Source organism: Passer domesticus, chromosome 31, assembly GCF_036417665.1.
Source record: "Passer domesticus isolate bPasDom1 chromosome 31, bPasDom1.hap1, whole genome shotgun sequence".
In the NCBI taxonomy this organism is placed as follows: Eukaryota; Metazoa; Chordata; class Aves; order Passeriformes; family Passeridae; genus Passer; species Passer domesticus.
Genome location: NC_087504.1, coordinates 1,355,301 through 1,373,510, shown reverse-complemented (window position 1 = coordinate 1,373,510; position 18,210 = coordinate 1,355,301). Strand labels below are relative to the sequence as shown.

The 18,210-nt window shown below is 49.9% G+C and overlaps 1 protein-coding gene across 1 annotated transcript; it reads right to left on the bottom strand.

Moving 5' to 3' along the window:
• Window positions 1-1,259: 1,259 nt before the first annotated feature.
• Window positions 1,260-8,699, bottom strand: LOC135287775 (neurofilament medium polypeptide-like). Its single transcript, XM_064400991.1, has 10 exons — window positions 8,672-8,699; window positions 8,242-8,381; window positions 6,781-6,998; window positions 6,014-6,074; window positions 5,314-5,409; window positions 4,836-5,000; window positions 4,003-4,223; window positions 3,784-3,812; window positions 3,103-3,209; window positions 1,260-3,017 (listed from the first exon to the last, which is right to left on the bottom strand). Exons 1-10 carry the CDS (start codon window positions 8,697-8,699, stop codon window positions 1,260-1,262), a joined length of 2,823 nt encoding a protein of 940 aa, XP_064257061.1.
• Window positions 8,700-18,210: the final 9,511 nt, after the last annotated feature.

Below are 18,210 nucleotides of genomic sequence, written 5' to 3'. Positions count from 1 at the left end.
TCCACCTCCAGAGCTCATGCCCCCACTGTGGGAGCTGCATCTGCTGCTCCCAGAGCTAGATCCATAGCCACCAGAGCTCTGGCCACCTCCAGGCATGGAGCCTCCACTGCTTGAGCTTCCTTGTCCTCCACCTCCAGACATGGAGCCTCTTCTGCCACAGCTGCTTCCACCTCCAGAGCTCATGCCCCCACTGTGGGAGCTGCATCTGCTGCTCCCAGAGCTAGATCCATAGCCACCAGAGCTCTGGCCACCTCCAGACATGGAGCCTCCACTGCTCGAGCTTCCTTGTCCTCCACCTCCAGACATGGAGCCTCCACTGCCAGAGATTCCTTGTCCTCCACCTCCAGACATGGAGCCTCCACTGCCAGAGCTTCCTTGTCCTCCACCTCCAGACATGGAGCCTCTTCTGCCACAGCTGCTTCCACCTCCAGAGCTCATGCCCCCACTGTGGGAGCTGCATCTGCTGCTCCCAGAGCTAGATCCATAGCCACCAGAGCTCTGGCCACCTCCAGACATGGAGCCTCCACTGCTCGAGCTTCCTTGTCCTCCACCTCCAGACATGGAGCCTCCACTGCCAGAGACTCCTTGTCCTCCACCTCCAGACATGGAGCCTCTTCTGCCACAGCTGCTCCCACCTCCAGAACTCATGCCCCCACTGTGGGAGCTGCATCTGCTGCTCCCAGAGCTAGATCCATAGCCACCGGAGCTCTGGCCACCTCCAGACATGGAGCCTCCACTGCTCGAGCTTCCTTGTCCTCCACCTCCAGACATGGAGCCTCCACTGCCAGAGATTCCTTGTCCTCCACCTCCAGACATGGAGCCTCCACTGCCAGAGCTTCCTTGTCCTCCACCTCCAGACATGGAGCCTCTTCTGCCACAGCTGCTTCCACCACCAGAGCTCATGCCCCCACTGTGGGAGCTGCATCTGCTGCTCCCAGAGCCAGATCCATAGCCACCAGAGCTCTGGCCACCTCCAGACATGGAGCCTCTTCTGCCACAGCTGCTCCCACCTCCAGAGCTCATCCCACCACCGTGGGAGCTGCATCTGCCACTCCCAGATCCTGATCCATAAGCACCAGAACTCTGACCACCTCCGGACATGGAACCTCTCCTGCCAGAGCTACTCCCACCTCCAGAGCTCATGCCCCCACTTTGGGGGCTGCATCTTCCGCTACTGGAGTCAGATCCATAACCACCAGAGCTCTGGCCACCTCCAGATATAGATCCTCTTCTGCCAGAGCTACTCCAACCTCCAGAGCTCATGCCCCCACTTTGGGGGCTGCATCTGCCACTGCCAGACGCCGATCCATAACCACCGGAGCTCTGGCCACCTCGGGACATGGATCCTCCACTGCCTGAACTTCCTCCTCCTCCACAGATGGAGCCTCCACTGCCTGAGCTTCCTCCTCCCCCAGATCCTGAGCCTTTCCCACCTCCAGAAATGGAACCACCACCACCAGAGCTAGACCCCCACCCTCCAGAGCTGCTGCTGCCCTTGGACATGGAGCCTCCACTGCCTGAGCTTCCTCCTCCTCCACAGATGGAGCCTCCACTGCCTGAGCTTCCTCCTCCTCCAGATCCTGAGCCTTTCCCACCTCCAGAAATTGAACCACCACCACCAGAGCTAGACCCCCACCCTCCAGAGCTGCTGCCACCCTTGGACATGGAGCCTCCACTGCCTGAGCTTCCTCCTCCTCCACAGATGGAGCCTCCACTGCCTGAGCTTCCTCCTCCTCCAGATCCTGAGCCTTTCCCGCCTCCTGAAATTGAACCACCACCACCAGAGCTAGACCCCCACCCTCCAGAACTGCTGCCGCCCTTGGACATGGAGCCTCCACTGCCTGAGCTTCCTCCTCCTCCACAGATGGAGCCTCCACTGCCTGAGCTTCCTCCTCCTCCAGATCCTGAGCCTTTCCCACCTCCAGAAATTGAACCACCACCACCAGAGCTAGACCCCCACCCTCCAGAGCTGCTGCCACCCTTGGACATGGAGCCTCCACTGCCTGAGCTTCCTCCTCCTCCACAGATGGAGCCTCCACTGCCTGAGCTTCCTCCTCCTCCAGATCCTGAGCCTTTCCCGCCTCCTGAAATTGAACCACCACCACCACCACTGCAAGACCCCCACCCTCCAGAGCTGCTGCCACCCTTGGACATGGAGCCTCCACTGCCTGAACTTCCTCCTCCTCCACAGATGGAGCCTCCGCTGCCTGAGCTTCCTCCTCCTCCAGATCCTGAGCCTTTCCCGCCTCCTGAAATGGAACCACCACCACCACTGCAAGACCCCCACCCTCCAGAGCTGCTGCCGCCCTTGGACATGGAGCCTCCACTGCCTGAACTTCCTCCTCCTCCACAGATGGAGCCTCCACTGCCTGAGCTTCCTCCTCCTCCACATCCTGAGCCTTTCCCTCCTCCAGAAATGGAACCACCACCACCAGAGCTAGACCCCCACCCTCCAGAGCTGCTGCCACCCTTGGACATGGAGCCTCCACTGCCTGAGCTTCCTCCTGCCCCAGATCCTGAGCCTTTCCCACCTCCAGAAATGGAACCACCACCACCAGAGCTAGACCCCCACCCTCCAGAGCTGCTGCCACCCTTGGACATGGAGCCTCCACTGCCTGAGCTTCCTCCTCCCCCAGATCCTGAGCCTTTCCCACCTCCAGAAATGGAACCACCACCACCAGAGCTAGACCCCCACCCTCCAGAGCTGCTGCCACCCTTGGACATGGAGCCTCCACTGCCAGAGCTTCCTCCTCCTCCACATCCTGAGCCTTTCCCACCTCCAGAAATGGAACCACCACCACCAGAGCTAGACCCCCACCCTCCAGAGCTGCTGCCACCCTTGGACATGGAGCCTCCACTGCCTGAGCTTCCTCCTCCTCCTCCAGATCCTGAGCCTTTCCCACCTCCAGAAATGGAACCACCACCACCAGAGCTAGACCCCCACCCTCCAGAACTGCTGCCGCCCTTGGACATGGAGCCTCCACTGCCGGAGCTTCCTCCTCCTCCACAGCCTGTGCCTTTTCCACCGCCAGAGATAGACCCACCCCCACCTAAGCTGGATCCACCCCCTCCAGAGCTTCCACCTTTTCCCCCTCCAGTGACTGGCCCCTTTGTTCTGCTCCCACTGGTACCATCAGAACTCATTCTCCCCTTCACATTCTTTATGCCTCCAAAAACTCCAGAAATTCTGGCATTGTGGTCAATGACACCTGGAAGAAATGGAAATTACATTCAATTTATCCTTTTTACCTCAGAAAATTCTGAGCAGGGCTGATTTAAACATCATCCTTCCTACCCTGTTGATCATGGACTTATCTTTGAAGGGGCCAACAAGAATCTCCCTTAGTAGACATTAACCTATGGAACATTTTCTCATTTTTTGGTGGTTTAGCTTTTTTTTTTTTTTTACATCATTTATGTCTTATTTCACCCATGAACACTCAGTGCAGCCTATCCTTTACAAAGGCCAAGTCTGTGTTTCTCTCTCCTTCAGCTTCCTTATCTTTCACACAAATTTTAGGACTAGTTTTTATTTCCTTCCCTTGGACCCTGCATCAAACAGACCTATGGGTTAAATGTGGTGTTTCCCATTTCCTCCAAATTTATTAGGAATTAGCCAATAATTCCAAAGCCACTTGTTACATTAATGTGTGTTCACAAACTCCCCTTTGCATCCTTTCCTGAATTTGGATAGGAACTGGGACAGTTTGTTCCAATGGTGTCAAGACCACAAAGTAGGAATAGTTTCCTGTAAAAAAAACCTGAGAAAATTGGGATACTCACAGATCGTGGCTGGTGATCCTTCCTGGATCCTGTGGAGGAAAAGTGACACTGAGGTAAGGCAGCCAATAAAATCAGAATTAAAATTCAGGTCGGTCTTTATCAATGATCTGCAGAAAGGTGACTCGTCCCAGGCCCAGTGCATCCCAGAGATCCTAGTGACAGATCCATGGACATGCTGCTTTGTCTGGGTGCTTCACCCAGGGTGGATTTTGCCCCCACCTGTTCTCCTCCTCCTCGAGGAGTGATCGATACATGGCAATCTCAATGTCCAGGCCCAGCTTCACATTCAGGAGCTCCTGGTAATCGTGGACAAGCTGAGAAAGGTCATCCTTGGCCTGTTGGAGGGCATTTTCCAGCTCCTCTAGCTTTTCCTGGCCATCCCTGACGGCCGAGCTCCCACGGTGCTCAGCATCTTTAATGGAGTCCTGGAGGCTGGAATTCTGCAGAGGGAACAAAGGGAATGTGACCATGTCCCATCTGTGGGGAGGATTTTATAAGAGAATCGTGGAATATCCATTGCAGGAGGGAACCACAGGAATCATCGAATCCAACTCCTATCCCAGCACAGGAAAACCCCCAAATCCCATAATTTTCACACCCTCCTGGCATTCCTTGGAAATCAAAATGCTTTCCTCAGTGACAGAACAGCAAAAATACATTGGACTGGGTAAACTAACACAACTAAAACCCAATATAGATCCAAAAAATATAAATCTGCTTCAATTGGAAGAGAAAACTCCATCCCTAAGTTTGCCTCCAAACAACTGGCTGCTACATACTGCACTGAGATCCCACGGAAAAGGGGCTTAAACCATTAGTCCTGGTGGAAAATATCAGCTTTACCCTTTTCCTTGCGATTTCAATTTCTGGTTGGAGTCTTTGGATTTGCCTGGCAAGTTCCTGGATTTCCTGGTGACTGTTCCTCAGCTGCTCTCGTTGACTCACCCACATGTTCTGCAGGTCCTGGTACTGATGGGAAGAGGACACAAGATATTTTTGGTTTCTTTTCCAATGAGGAGATTTGTGTTCCTGTTTCCCTGGCGTGCACTCACCCTGCCCCGGTACATGGCATCCACTTCAGCCGTGCTCCTGTGGGCTATCCCCTCATATTCCTGCCTGACCTCCTCAATGATTCCATCCATGTTCAGGTCCCTGTGGTTGTCCATGGACAGAATAACATCAATGTTCCCAGCAACCGTTTGCAGCTGGGACAACTCCTGCAGGGAAAACCAGATTAGGGATTTTAACAGTCCTTGTGGTCAGTCCAGGTCTTTGTGAGGAAAAAATGGGACCTTGTGGCCAATTTCCCACTGGAATTTCTCCACCTGCAGCCCTCAGGTACCACTGTACCCCCACCATTTGTAATTTGCAAGGTCTTCTAGCCTTCAGGACACACCAGTCCCCTTTTCACTCACAAAAGGCCAAGGATAATTAACTCTCAAAGCCAAAAAATCCCACCCAAGCAAAATTTCTGGGAATCTCCACAAGGTGTGTCCTTCAAGACCTGCGGGTAAGATTTGAATCACTCACAGCTTCATATAAACACCGGAGGAACTCCAGCTCCTGCCTCAGGATATCCACTCGGACATCAAACTCCATTTTTCCCATGTAGGCACTATCCAGTTCCTGTAAAAAAAAAAACCAAAATATTTTAATATTCGCATTTTGTTGACCCAAATGCTACACTGAAGTGCAATTCTTGGGATATTTCCGTAAAGCCTTCATTCCTGGAATCAAATAATGGCCTAGAGATCTCAGATTTCATTTGAAAAGCAAGGGGAACAAAAGGAAAGCATTTAAGATTAAAAAATTGGCTGGGAAATGAGTACCACAGCTACAGCAAAAAATCTGTTCCTGGGGAACATGAGAAATGGGAAAACACAATTTTTATTCATACTTCTAGTAAAAAGTTGCCTAAATTTTATCTTCACAGATAGTTTTAGTTTTCTAAACCATCTACAGACATTATTTAACTTAATAACAATATTCCACCTGGACTGGGATTGAGTAAATACGGAAAAAACAGCACTTTTTAGATATTTGTCCTACAAAGGACCAATTCATTCTCTAGAGGAAATAATCCCTCCTCAGTCTTGTTGTGGCTTTCAGTTAGTTTGGTTAAAATTAGACAAACTCAGCAAAAACTTCAGCTTTTGAGAACCTTGGCAACCACCCAGATATTGTTTTATTTCTAAGGCTTTGATTTACTCAGGATCTCAGGTCAATTCACCTTTTTAAGCTCCACAAACTCCTCCTCCTTGGACGTGCGTTTGTTGATCTCATCCTCGAATCTGCAGGACAAAAGGAGGTAGATTATTATCTATTATCTATAATATATTATCTATCTGTTATCTATTATTAATTAATAAATTTAATTAATATATCAATTACCCTTAATTATTGATATTAGTTGTTAAGTCAGGTGGACAAGTAAACAACATAATCACTCAAAGGCTGAAAGTGTTGAGTTTTCATTTTACTTTAATTGCAATTTCTGGCAAGTGCAAACCCTCTGCAAAAAGATGCACTAAACAGCCCAAAAAATCGGGTCAATACAGATCACTTCTAAATTTAGTAATTCTGAACTAAACTTTCTATTTTTCAGAGCTGTGGGTGGACATAAATTATGTAAGCCAGAAAAGGTGACAACTCTTCCCAACCTGACCCCAAGTTCAGCTCTGTCCCTTCCCACCAGGGCCCTGTGAGTGGAATCCTGGGTCACTCACTGCTAGGGGGGAGAAAGAAAAGGGGGAGTCTGGGAAGGAAAAGGATGGGAGAGATCATTGCAAACTTTGGTTTTCCTCTCATTTTTGGGATTTCAACCCTTACCAAACTCTTCCAGCATCAAAGTCAAGCCCCATAATGCACCTGCAGCAGTGCAGGGCTAAGAAACTCCCAACTCCTGCAGATGCAAAGCTGAGCTTTGCAATCCAAGGGCATATGAGCATCACCTGGGAAAATCCCAGCACCTGTTTTCCCAGATTTGTGACTATTCACCTGTTTTTGTAATCCTCAACAAGCTGGAGCATGTTGTAGGCTTCGGGATCCAGCTGCTCCTTCTGGCTCTGGAGTGTCTCGAGCTGCCGCTGCAGGTTGGTGATGTAGGACTGGAAGAAGTTGTTGATGTTTCTTCTCTCCTCAGGGCCAGAGCTTTGCTGCTGCAGAAGTTCCCACTTGGCCAAGAGTGCCTGATTCTGCCGCTCCAAACATTGAACCTGGAAGGTGAAGCAGATCCAGAGGGGCTGCATGTCTCCAGTTGGCATCTCTGCCATGGAGACGGGCTGGGAGAGCTGAGGGTGCTCACCTGGAGAGGAGAAGAGAAAAGAGACCCTGGAGCCCCTTCCAGTGCTCAAAGGGGCTCCAGGAGACCTGGAGATGGACTGGGGACAAGAGCCTGGAGGGAAAAGACAAGAGGGCAGGGATAGGTGCAATATTGGGAAGAAATTCCTCCCAGAGAGGGTGGGGAGGCCCTGGAATGGATTTCCCAGGGGATGCTCCATTCCTGGAAGTATCCAAGACCAGGTTGGACAGGGCTTGGAGCTCCCTGGGACAGTGGAAGGTGTCCCTGCCCATGGCAGGAACTGGATGAGCTTTAAGGCCCCTTCCAGCCCAAATCATTCCACGATTTTATAATATTGACCAGGTGATAAGCTGGATACCCAAAAGTTTAGAAGGGAAAGAAGAGTCACAGACATTCTAATTTTTCAGGGCGATGGAATCCTAAACCTCCTCAGTGTAACCAGCACCTTCTGTCCAGTGAAATAGGAAACCCTGAAGTCCCCACATGTAAAAGAGAGAAGCATAGACAGAGACACCTTCCAGACACCAGTGAGTTGGAAAAGCTTTCGTGGCTGGTTTGAGTAGAAGCAGGAGAGAAGACAAAACTGGAGAGATGGAAAGTAATGAAAAAGCTGAAGATGGACCACCTAGTAGAGGGCAGGGGTTCCAAACCAAGAAGTGATTTGTTTAATAATTCAGAGAAATTGAATTCACTTGCAATTTCTGGTAAGTGCAAATACCTGCAAGGAGAGGCACTAAATCAGCCTGTTCTTGCAAAGTTTGGCTTTGCCTGAGAAATAAATATCAACTCATCAAGATGTCCAAGTCCCTCACCCATTTGTCTTGCTGGCATCAACAACCTCCAGGCACCAGAACATAGGAATATATATTCCCAGAAACCCCTTTCTTCCAAAGAGGAGTGAGTCTATGTGCCAGTGACATCTCAGTAGTTTACTGTCCTGCCACAAAAGACAACTTCAAGACTTTTACCCCAAGGCAAAAAGTGATTTACCCAGCGGTGTTTACAGGGACCCATTGTGAGCTTCACAACAGCCTGTGGGAATTCAGCCAATGCTGGGATTTTTGTGGGGAAAAGATGGAACATGAAGGTGTCCCCATGACTCACACTTGCCTTACACCTCCCCCTTCCCAGATAACAGCACAGAGACCAGGACTCACCTTCTCGATGAATGATGCAAATTTGTTGTTGAGAGCTTTGATCTGCTCCCTCTCATCTGAGCACACTCGCTGGAACTCGGGGTCCACCTGGAGCCGTATTGGCCTCAGCAAGTTGGTGTTGACATGGACTTCCTCAATGCCTCGGAGAATTCCAGCCTGTCCCAATCCCTGTCCAGCCCCTTGTTCCCCTACACCAAGACCTCCTCTGACTACCTCCCTGCCTGAACCTCCTCTGTAGGTGCCACCAAGCCCTGTTTTACCACTTTGAAAACCTCCCACGAAATATCCTCTTCCACCAAAGCCCGTCTCAGGTTGTCTCCAGCCACCAAACCCAAGGCATCTCCCATATCTTACTCCTTCTCCTCCGTAGCCTCCACCAGTATAGACATTCCTGAACCCTCCAAAGTTGTGGAGGCTCCTGCTGCCATACCCATGCCCAAACCCTCCGAATCTCCCATCTCCACCACCCAAGGTCCCGCAGTGAGCAGAAGAAGAACTGAAACTCCCGTTCCCATATCCGGAGAAATATCGTCTCATGGCAGCACTTCCAGGTGGGAGAGCCGGTGGAGGAAGTGGTGAAACTGGAGGAGAAATGAGAATGAAGGATCCTCAGCTACTTTAGAGGAGTATGGAAGTTCTCCTTTATACGTTCTGGAGGAGCTCATCTCCATTCCGTAGTAATTAGCAGGTCTCTAATGTTGTTATTGGGTTTGGTTCATCAGGCAGCAATTAATGGCTGCCCAGAGAGGTCAGATAAACACCAACACCAGTGGGGCAGTTGTGAAATTCCCCAAATCCTGCCTGACTCATGAGCTTTGCTGACGGATCTCCTTATCTCATTAACCTCCATCCGTAATTACAGTTACCTCTGCTCATCCCCACAGCTCATGCTCTCCCATATTTCCCCACCTCTTTTGGTATTTCAAGGGGCACAAGACCTTGATGGTCCTTGGGGGTGTCTGACCTCCCTTCACTGCATCACCAGGAGTACCTGCTGCACCCTTTGCTTCACATTCCTGTTCTCTCTTTCCCAGAATATCCCAGGAGCAACTTCTGCTTCTCACAGGGAAGATCCACCCCTCTCCCCATCTCTGTGCCAGACTCCATCTTTCAAACATTCAGTGGCTATGGGCATATGGAAAAGCATTTGGGAACCAAACCCCACTGCCGGCAGCACCACTTGGAGGCTCCAGCCTGGATTAATTTCTTGAAAAGTCACCAGATGTGGTTCCTCTAAAACCACCTCTGGAACCACATCCCCATGGGAAGAACCTCCTCTTTGACCCTTACATGACTTTAGGAGGAGCTGGACTTCACCTGGCAGGATTCTCTTCCTCCCAAAGGAGCTGGATGAAGCCAGGCTGAGAATCCATCACATAGAGGTTCTGTGGTCAGGGCTGTGCAATCCTGGCTCCATTTGGGAAGTGCCTCATAAATTCCCTAAATTAGGGGTTTGTAGCTGGAGGTTATTAAAACAGCTGGAGTATCTCAAGGTGGACAAGACTTTGGATGCTCAAAGAGACTTTTCTCACCTGGAAACACAGTGTTTTTCAGGAAAACAGCTGAGAAATCCACTTTTCCCTACCAAAATCCCCTCCCTCACCTTACACCAGGAAATGCCAAATTGGTATCTCAGATCTTCCTTCTGTGTCATTTTTTTTATTAATTTTAATCAGTCTACATTTCCTGAAGAAATTCAACCAGATCTCCAGCTGATTTCCCCCTTTTTATAAACCTGCATAAAAATCTGACTTGGATGGAGAATTCTGTCTCCTGCAGGAATTAATTACGGTGAACATTAAAAAATGGTGCAATTATCAGTATTTTAAAAGCAGGGGAGAGGGGAGGGAATTCCCAAAGGAGACTGGAAAGGTTGGTGTCAGAAGACCCAGAGGGGTGCCCGGGGTGACATGGGCCCCTGGCAGGAAGCCAAAGACACTTGGGAATTCAATCTTAACCCATGGAGCAAATAAGCAACTTTGTATGAAAAATTATAAGTCACAAAAGTTTAAGTAGCACAATAACAGTTGTCACAGGGTGAAAGGTGGGATTTTGAAGAATTTTACTATGGGGGTCTAGGAGACAAGATGGAGGAATTTGGGCATTGTCCTGCCACTCTTCCTTCTTCTTCCTAGTCTCCATCTTCTGGGTGATGTTAGCATATTTGGATTGGTTTAGAGTAAAAGTAGACTGTCTAACATAGGTGATAGGTATTGGAAAATAATTGTAAGTAAAGTACACATTGTTTTTAGTATAGTAAGACAGCACCAGCCCAGGGCAGTGTGCACTTGGCAGACCTGCAGACCAGACTTCTGCAGCTTGGGAAGAAAATATTTTAGATATTAGATAATAAACAACCTTGTGAACACGGGCTGAAGAACTACAACTCTTTCTTCAGCTGCCGGGCTGGGAAAAAAAGACTCTCATGGTCATCCTGACTGCAGGAAACCCGAGAGGTTGGAGCCAGATGAGGTCTGACTCTTCTCCCACGTTATGGGTTACAGAATGAGAGGAAATGGCCTCAAATTGTGACAGGTTTATGTTGGAAATTGGGGGGAATTCCTTAGTGGAAAGGGTTGTCCAGCCCTGGCACAGCTGCCCAGGGCAGGGGTGGAGTCATCATCCCTGGAAGTGTCCAAGAAATGTGTGGATGTGGCACTTGGGGACACAGTCCATGGTGGCCTTGGCAGTGCCAAGGAAATCATTGGACTTGATGATCCCAACCTAAATGATTCTGTGATTCAGAAGGGCTGGTGCTGGCTCCAGTGTGATTCCCCTTTCCACCCCTCCTCTTCCCACTTTGCACGTGCCTCATTCCAGAGCTGCACTGGGCAACACTTCAGGCAATCCCCATGGACCATGGAAAGAAGTGTTGTGACCCCAGAGAGTGAGCAGCCACAGCTCCCTGTGGGAGAGGGCCCACGCCAAAATCCTGCCCTGTGCAGCAGCTGAAGTGAACCAGGTGTGAATTCTGAGCTTGCTGTAGCAGCTGGAGCCCAGAGCCCGAGTGAGGAGAGCAGCCATCCCACCCCACGTGCCGTAATCCAGAGTGTGGGCAGCTGTTGTGATCGGAGCTGACACTGGATCAGCCTTGGCAGCACATCCCAACCACACCTGGACCTGTCAAGCTGGCTCCAGAAACAGGGATGCATCCCAAGAGATGTCCACGCATCCTGAGGATGAAATGGGAGCTTCCTGTCATTCCCTCCACTTTCAGACACAGCTGGCACAAAGGGATCAAAGGTTCATCCATCATCCTTCCCAGGGAGATGGATTTTCACAGGACCAGGGTGTTACAACCACAGGGTCAACCTGGCTCTTTGTCTTGGGATTTAAGGATAAGTTTAAATTGCTTCCCAAAACTTCATCCATTAAAATTGCCCCTCTGGGCCGCTTGTGCAGCTGTTGGAGCAGGGACTGAGGGCCCCTGTGTTGTTCTGGCCATCCTTAGCAGTCCCTGGGGCAGGTGGGGAAGTTCCTCCCACCTGGAAAAGCCTCTGAGACAGTGACATTAGTGTGACTTTTTGTGGACAATGAGGGAATCAGAAGAGCACCAGGATGGACATGTTGGAAACATCCAGAAATTTAGAGACAGACCCAAACTGGAGATTATTGAGCACAACTGGGGCAGGAACCTGCCAAACTCCATCACCCTCATCCACCTCTGTCCATTTTCAACTCAAACCCTAAATGGGAATAATAAATCCCAGTTCTCAGGCTGATGCTCAAGGAAACACCTCAACATTCCCAAAGAATCTAAATCAGCTCAAAATAAGGTCATGGAATGGTCTGGGTTGGGAGGGACCTTAAGCTCATCTAGTTCCTGCCATGGGCAGGGACATCTTCCACTGTCCCAGGGAGCTCCAAGCCCTGTCCAGCCTGGCCTTGGATACTTCCAGGAATGGAGCATCCCCTGGGAAATCCATTCCAGGGCCTCCCCACCCTCTCTGGGAGGAATTTCTTCCCAATATTGCACTTATCCCTGCTCTCTGGAAGTGGGAAGCCATTCCCTCTTGTCTTTTCTCTCCAGGCTCTTGTCCCCAGTCCCTCTCCGGGTCTCCTGGAGCCCCTTTGGGCACTGGAAGGGACTCCAGGGTCTCCCTTCCACCAGACCAGGTCACTCCAAGCCCCATCCAATCTGTTCTTGAGCACCTCCAGAGATGAGGCAGTCATAAACTCTTCAGAAAATAGAAATAAAAATAACAAAAAGAAAAGGGGGAAAAAAGAACTATCGAAAACACAAAAGCCAAAATTACTAAAATCCTGAGGGTGTCTCGGAAAACCGGATCCTAAGTACAAATGAAGGATCTTGGCAAGACCCACTGGCAGAACAGAGTGAATAAATAAGGACATCAATGCACTTCTGACTATTTAAGAAGTACTGCCAGAACCGTACAGTAGCACATGAAGAAATACTGTATTTAAATTTAATAACTGCCCCAATGAAGGAGATAAATGAGCACGAGAGAGATCTTGATCTCCAGCTGCCAAAGTTCCTGCATAATTAGGGCCTTCAGTCACTTGGAACTGGGGCTGGGATGACACAGACACACTCATAAAGATGCCTCTAGCCCGCAGACTTTCCTTTTCTCCCCCCCTCCGTCCCTGGAATAACCACAACCTCTCCCTGTGGTCAGCAAAGGCAGCAAGGACTTGGAGAAGAAAAAAAAAAAAGGAGTGAAATGTCAAAAACCTTGTGTTTTTTGCAGAACAAGAGGTGAAACATTGGTACTCTCCAAAAGTTTATCCTATTTTAAGCCTGAGGCTTCCCAGCTGCAAGAATATATATATTGTCCTAATGATACAGATAGTCCAAAGTGGATCCCACATTCATCATTTAGGGCACACGGAGATCAGATGGAGTTTCCCTCCCACAGACCTAGAGCTGGGTGAGACTGGAAGTCGCTATTAAACCACAGGAAAAAATCCCTCTATCAGGGAATTTTTAGAATCCTATGAATTCTCAACACTTTGTGGTAAATAGTGAATGTTTCTGGTGAGAAAACTGAAACTGGAGGGGGTTTGGGAAGGCTCTAAATGGGAGGTATTTGTTCTGTGCAGACAGGCAGTGCTCGGGTGGTTGGGAATGATTTTGGTGGTGGATATCTTCTTTTGCCTTTGTTGAACAGCAATGTTTTATGGAAACGCTCTGCTGGATCCAGGGCAGGGAGTGCAGGGAGGGGAAGGAGCAGTGCTGGGTGCCCCAGACAGGGCAGGTAAGGAGGAACAGGACCCATCACTGGGCTACTCCATCAGGAGCTGCTCCAAAACACGAATGGAAGGAAGCAGCTGGGGGATCACAGAATTCCAGAGCAGGAGGAACGAGTGCTACCACAGAGGAATTTTATTTGGAGGGGAAGGAGGACACGAGTAGATGAAGTGGAGGCCAGGATCTCTGGGACAGCACGGAAAAACCTGGTAGAGGTTGAAATCAAGTCCAAGATCCAATGAGAGCGAGGGAAGCAAAGATCAGTGTGGGAAGGGCTGGAAAGCCCTCAAAGAGCAGGAACAGCTCCCCAGAGACAGAGACATCCATGCAGGGAACGGCCACAACCTTTCCCCGTGCTCAGCAAAGGCAGGAAAAGAAATGTCAAAAACATGATAATTTTTGTAGGAAAAAAAAAAGGTGAAATGCCCTGGTGAGAACTTTGGACTGGAATTTTGACTTTGAGAAGGCTAGAGGGAGCTTCCAGGGTGGATTCCACCCAGAGTGGGGAGGGAGATCACCAGCTCCAGGGTCAGACAGTCCTGGAGTTGTCCCTGAGGGAGGCTTATTTAGGGACCAACAACCCAAAAGCTGACTTTAATTTGCAATCCTGTTAACAAGGGCCTGATGACTCTTTTAATCTCTTTTAATAAATGGTTCATGATTTGGGATTGACAGGAAGGTAAGACTATAATATCCTCAATAACACCCTTGATATTAAATCATCAATTCAGAAAATAACAATATAATTATTATATCAGTTTTAGGATATCAGTTAATCTCCTCTTTCCCTGACAATAATGTGAAAGTTTATTAATTAAATTTAATATGATTTGTGAATACACTGCAGTCATTTTTCTATTGCTGTTATTATTAACAATAGTGGCGAATGGATGAAGGACAAGCTCATTAATTTTTTTGCCAAGTATCAGCCTCTGATCCCTGAGATCTCCAACAGGCTGAGCGTGTCCCGGTGTCTCCACACACAGCTGATGCCCTCGGGCTCGGGCGGGAGGTGCTGGAACAAGGCAGAGATAAAATCTCCAAAGGGTTTCAGAAGGAGGAGGTGGAGGAGGAAAGTACAACCTGCAGAGAATAAAAAAGATTAAAATAAAGGAGAAAAAAAAAAAAGAGGAGGAGGAGGAAACTGGGTTGAACTCCAGGTTAAAAACACAGGGAGACATGAGACTTTTTTTTCTATGTGCACATGTTTCTCAGCAGAAAAAATGGTCAATGGAAATGGCAGTCATTATATAAATTTCTTTTCATTTATATCAGGGCAGGATTTTGATGAGGATCTCCAGGTGACCCAACAATCAGAATGGCCTCTCCAGGTGTTTGAAACCTCAGGAACCTCGTCACTTGGTCCCCAAGGTAAAAAAGAGTCTGAGAGTGTTCAGCAGCTTCAAAAGCTGCTGTGTGAGTTGAGAATGATTTTAATCACATCCTGTCCCACAGGAAGCTGAAGCAGCTGGAGTTAATTCTGGCAGATGTTCCAAATCCGGTAAACAAGGTGATTATCGACATCCCAGCAAAGTGGGTCCGGTGCTGCTCTCCCAGGGTAGCATCAGCAGGAGGAGGGTGACTACACCCAGCTCCACCTGGGCTGGACTCCAAGCTCATAATTAGCCCAATCAAGGTCAGACTTTGCGATCAATTGAGTAAATCCCTCTACGGATGGATCCGAATGGCTGCGGTTGCCTCTGCAGCAGCAGAAGAAGCAGGCATGGGACAACGAGGCAGGTGCACAAAAGGTAAAGCTGCACAAAAAGCATCCCATGATGGTTCCAGAGGAAATCTCCTGCCTGAGGAGGGAAAGGCCTGAGGGTGATGTGGGGAAGGCCAGTTTAAGAACTTCAACAGGTATAGAATCCTGGAATATCTAGAGTTCTGAAAGGGACAGACAGGGATCATCAAGTCCAACTCCTGGCCTTGATCAGGAGAATCCCAACAATTCCACCACGGGCCTGAGAGCACTGCTCAACATAGGGAGGATGTGGAGCTGCTGCAGTGAGTCCAGAGGAGGCCATGGAGATGCTCCAAAGGCTGGAGCCCGTCTGGAGCCAGGCTGGGAGAGCTGGGGGTGTTCACCTGGAGAGGAGAAGGGAAAGGAGACCTTGGAGCCCCCTCCAGTCCCTAAAGGGACTCCAGGAGAGCTGGAGAGGGACCTGGGACAAGGCCTGGAGTAGCAGAACAAGGGGAAATGGCTTCCCACTGCCAGAGGGCAGGGTTAGGTGGGATATTGAGAAGAAATTCGGAGGAATGTGAGAGCAGTGAGGCCCTGGCATGGATTTCCCAGAGGATGGCCCACGGAAAACAATCCATGTGAAGGGCTCAACTCCTTGGCCACCAGCCCAGTCTTTACTCCAGGGGGTCACAAACACCTGCAGAGCCCCCCCCCCCAAAATGGAAGAACTCATTCAGCAAGAAGTTTTGTGGGGGAAGAGGGAGGAAAGCAGCTCCAAGGTTCCCCAGGACCAGCAGGAGGTTCTTGTCCAAGGCTGACACAGAGAACAGTTCCCATTTTAGCTGATTCTGGCCCCAAATCAAATCCTGAATGGATCAGACTCAGCAGAGAACACCCAGCCCAGAGAGACCTACCACAAACATGGGCACAACCCACCTCTTCTCCTGTCACCTTCCTCCTGATTGTCAGCTGGAGCCATGACCTGCAACGGTGGTGGGTTTGTACCCTACCCAAAACTCCTGTCTCATCCTGACCCATAACTTATGGGAAAGTCAATTGACTTGTCCCTGTCCCTGAACCTGTCAATTGCCATTGACCTGGAGGACAGGGACAGGTTCTGGTGTCAGAGCAGTGCCTGGAGGTCACTGGCAGGTTCAGTTTTCAGAGCAGGAGGGAGGACAGTAACAGATTCAGGTATGCCAGAAGATCTGGAAGACAATGACAGGTTCAAATGTTGCACAGCAGGACCTGGGGGACAGTGACAGGTTCAGGTGTGTGAGAGGGGTCTGGAGGTCACTGTCAGGTTCAGGTGTGTCACAGCAGGACCTGGGGGACAGTGACAGGTTCAGGTGTGTGAGAGGGGTCTGGAGGTCACTGTCAGGTTCAGGTGTGTCACAGCAGGACCTGGGGGACAGTGACAGGTTCAGGTGTGTGAGAGGGGTCTGGAGGTCACTGTCAGGTTCAGGTGTGTCAGAGAACTTTCCCTTGCACAGGCTCCAAACCATCCAGTGACATTTTGTGACATTTTGTGGCTGTGTCCACCCCAGCCCCCGTCCAGCTGAGTCCCCAGGCCACGGAAGAGGTAGAATTGATTCAACCCATGCTCCAACAGAATCGGTCAGATAATGTGGGTTGTCTCCAAGGACAGAACTAGGGAGTGTGGAAGGAGGATGAAGCTCAGGAAGCACCACCATAGCACCACCATCCCAGTGGGTGGGAGGAGGAAGAGGAGGAATGGTCTCTGTCAGCAGCAGGTGCGGATGATGCCGCTGCCGTAGTTGTGCAAATCCGGCTCTACCTGTCCCAGCTGGAGCTGAGGCAGCCCTGGATGGAACAGGGCCGGGAGGGAGCGGGAGGCACCACATTCCCAGGCAGCTCATCCAGGTCATGGGGCTGGGTGGCAGCAGCTGTTTTGTTCAGAGGAGCAGGGTCAGCATCCAACAGGGCCCAAGTCCAGCAGGAAAAGTGCTCAGATATCAGCTCAACCTGGCCAAGCAAAGCTGGGGTGAATATTAATTAGATGAAGGGCCTAAATTTTTCTGCACAGCCACAGATGATGCTCTGGGACACAGACTCCTCTGGATCCCGGCACAAGTCACCCCTGGAACCTGGCAGTGGATTCACTCACAAGGAACCCAAGGCAGGATCCAAAGGGCAGGAAAAGAGGTGATGGAGTATGAGGATTAAACATCAGGAGCCTAGCATGGAATGCAAAGGGAAGAGCTCCCCTTAGCTAAATTTCTTTGGAAGTTGCACAGCTTTAGGTACCTTTGTTAATGTATTTGCCCACAGGAGTTTTAAACCTCCTCCCAAGCCAGATACTCTGTAGCTGCTTCCATGAGCTGATGAGTTTGGTCTCTCCTGAGGAGGTCAGAGGATTTTCTAGGGCACATTTGAGCTGGAGGTGACAGAACTGGGGGTGCTGCTGTTTGAAGTGCAGAGAGGGGACCAAAGGATGCTGATCCCCGATTTTAACCTCCTTTAACCTCTCTGCTCCTTAATTTCTTCCCCTGAATGTCCCATCCTCAAGATCCCAAAGGACTCCAGCTGCTCAGGAGAAGTGTGCCAGGCAAACCCCAGCCTGCGGGATGCAGAGGGTGGTCTCCTCTCAGGTGACAAACCAGTGCTTTTCACAAAAGCAAATATTTCCTGCTCCCCAGCTGTCCAACTGCAAGCCCAAACTGGGGGGAGTCTCCTCCATGTTTGCACAATGACCCACCCAGGGGAAAAAAACATGGTGGATCCCAAGGCCCTCCCACCAAAAAGGTGATTAGTAACAATTAAAAACTCATTACAGTCCTAATTACAGCCAATAAAATGCCACTTGGGTTAACTTCCTAAGGAGCTCATAAAACATGGCACCAATTCAGTTTCTTCCCATGTTCTTATGCAAAAGATCCTGCACAGCCCATGCCCTGACCCCAGAGGAGCAATGACTTTTCCCTGCCCTCCAACCCCAACCTGGCTGCACCCTCCTTTCAGGGAGTTCTGGAGAGTGAGGTCTCCCCCAAGCCTCATTTTCTCCAAGCTGAGCCTCCCCAGTTCCTTCAGCTGCTCCTCAGGAGCTCTCCAGACC

Excerpts from the sequence above, each read along its gene's own strand:
- LOC135287775 (XM_064400991.1), bottom strand. The coding sequence starts at position 8,699 with ATGGGAGATTCGGAGGGTTTGGGCATGG. Across the intron at positions 8,382-8,671 it reads TTCGGAGGGTTTGGGCATGG|GCATTGAGGAAGTCCATGTC; the intron begins GTATGGCAGCAG and ends GAATTCTCCGAG. Across the intron at positions 4,224-4,835 it reads ATGCCATGTACCGGGGCAGG|AATTCCAGCCTCCAGGACTC; the intron begins GTGAGTGCACGC and ends TTCCCTCTGCAG.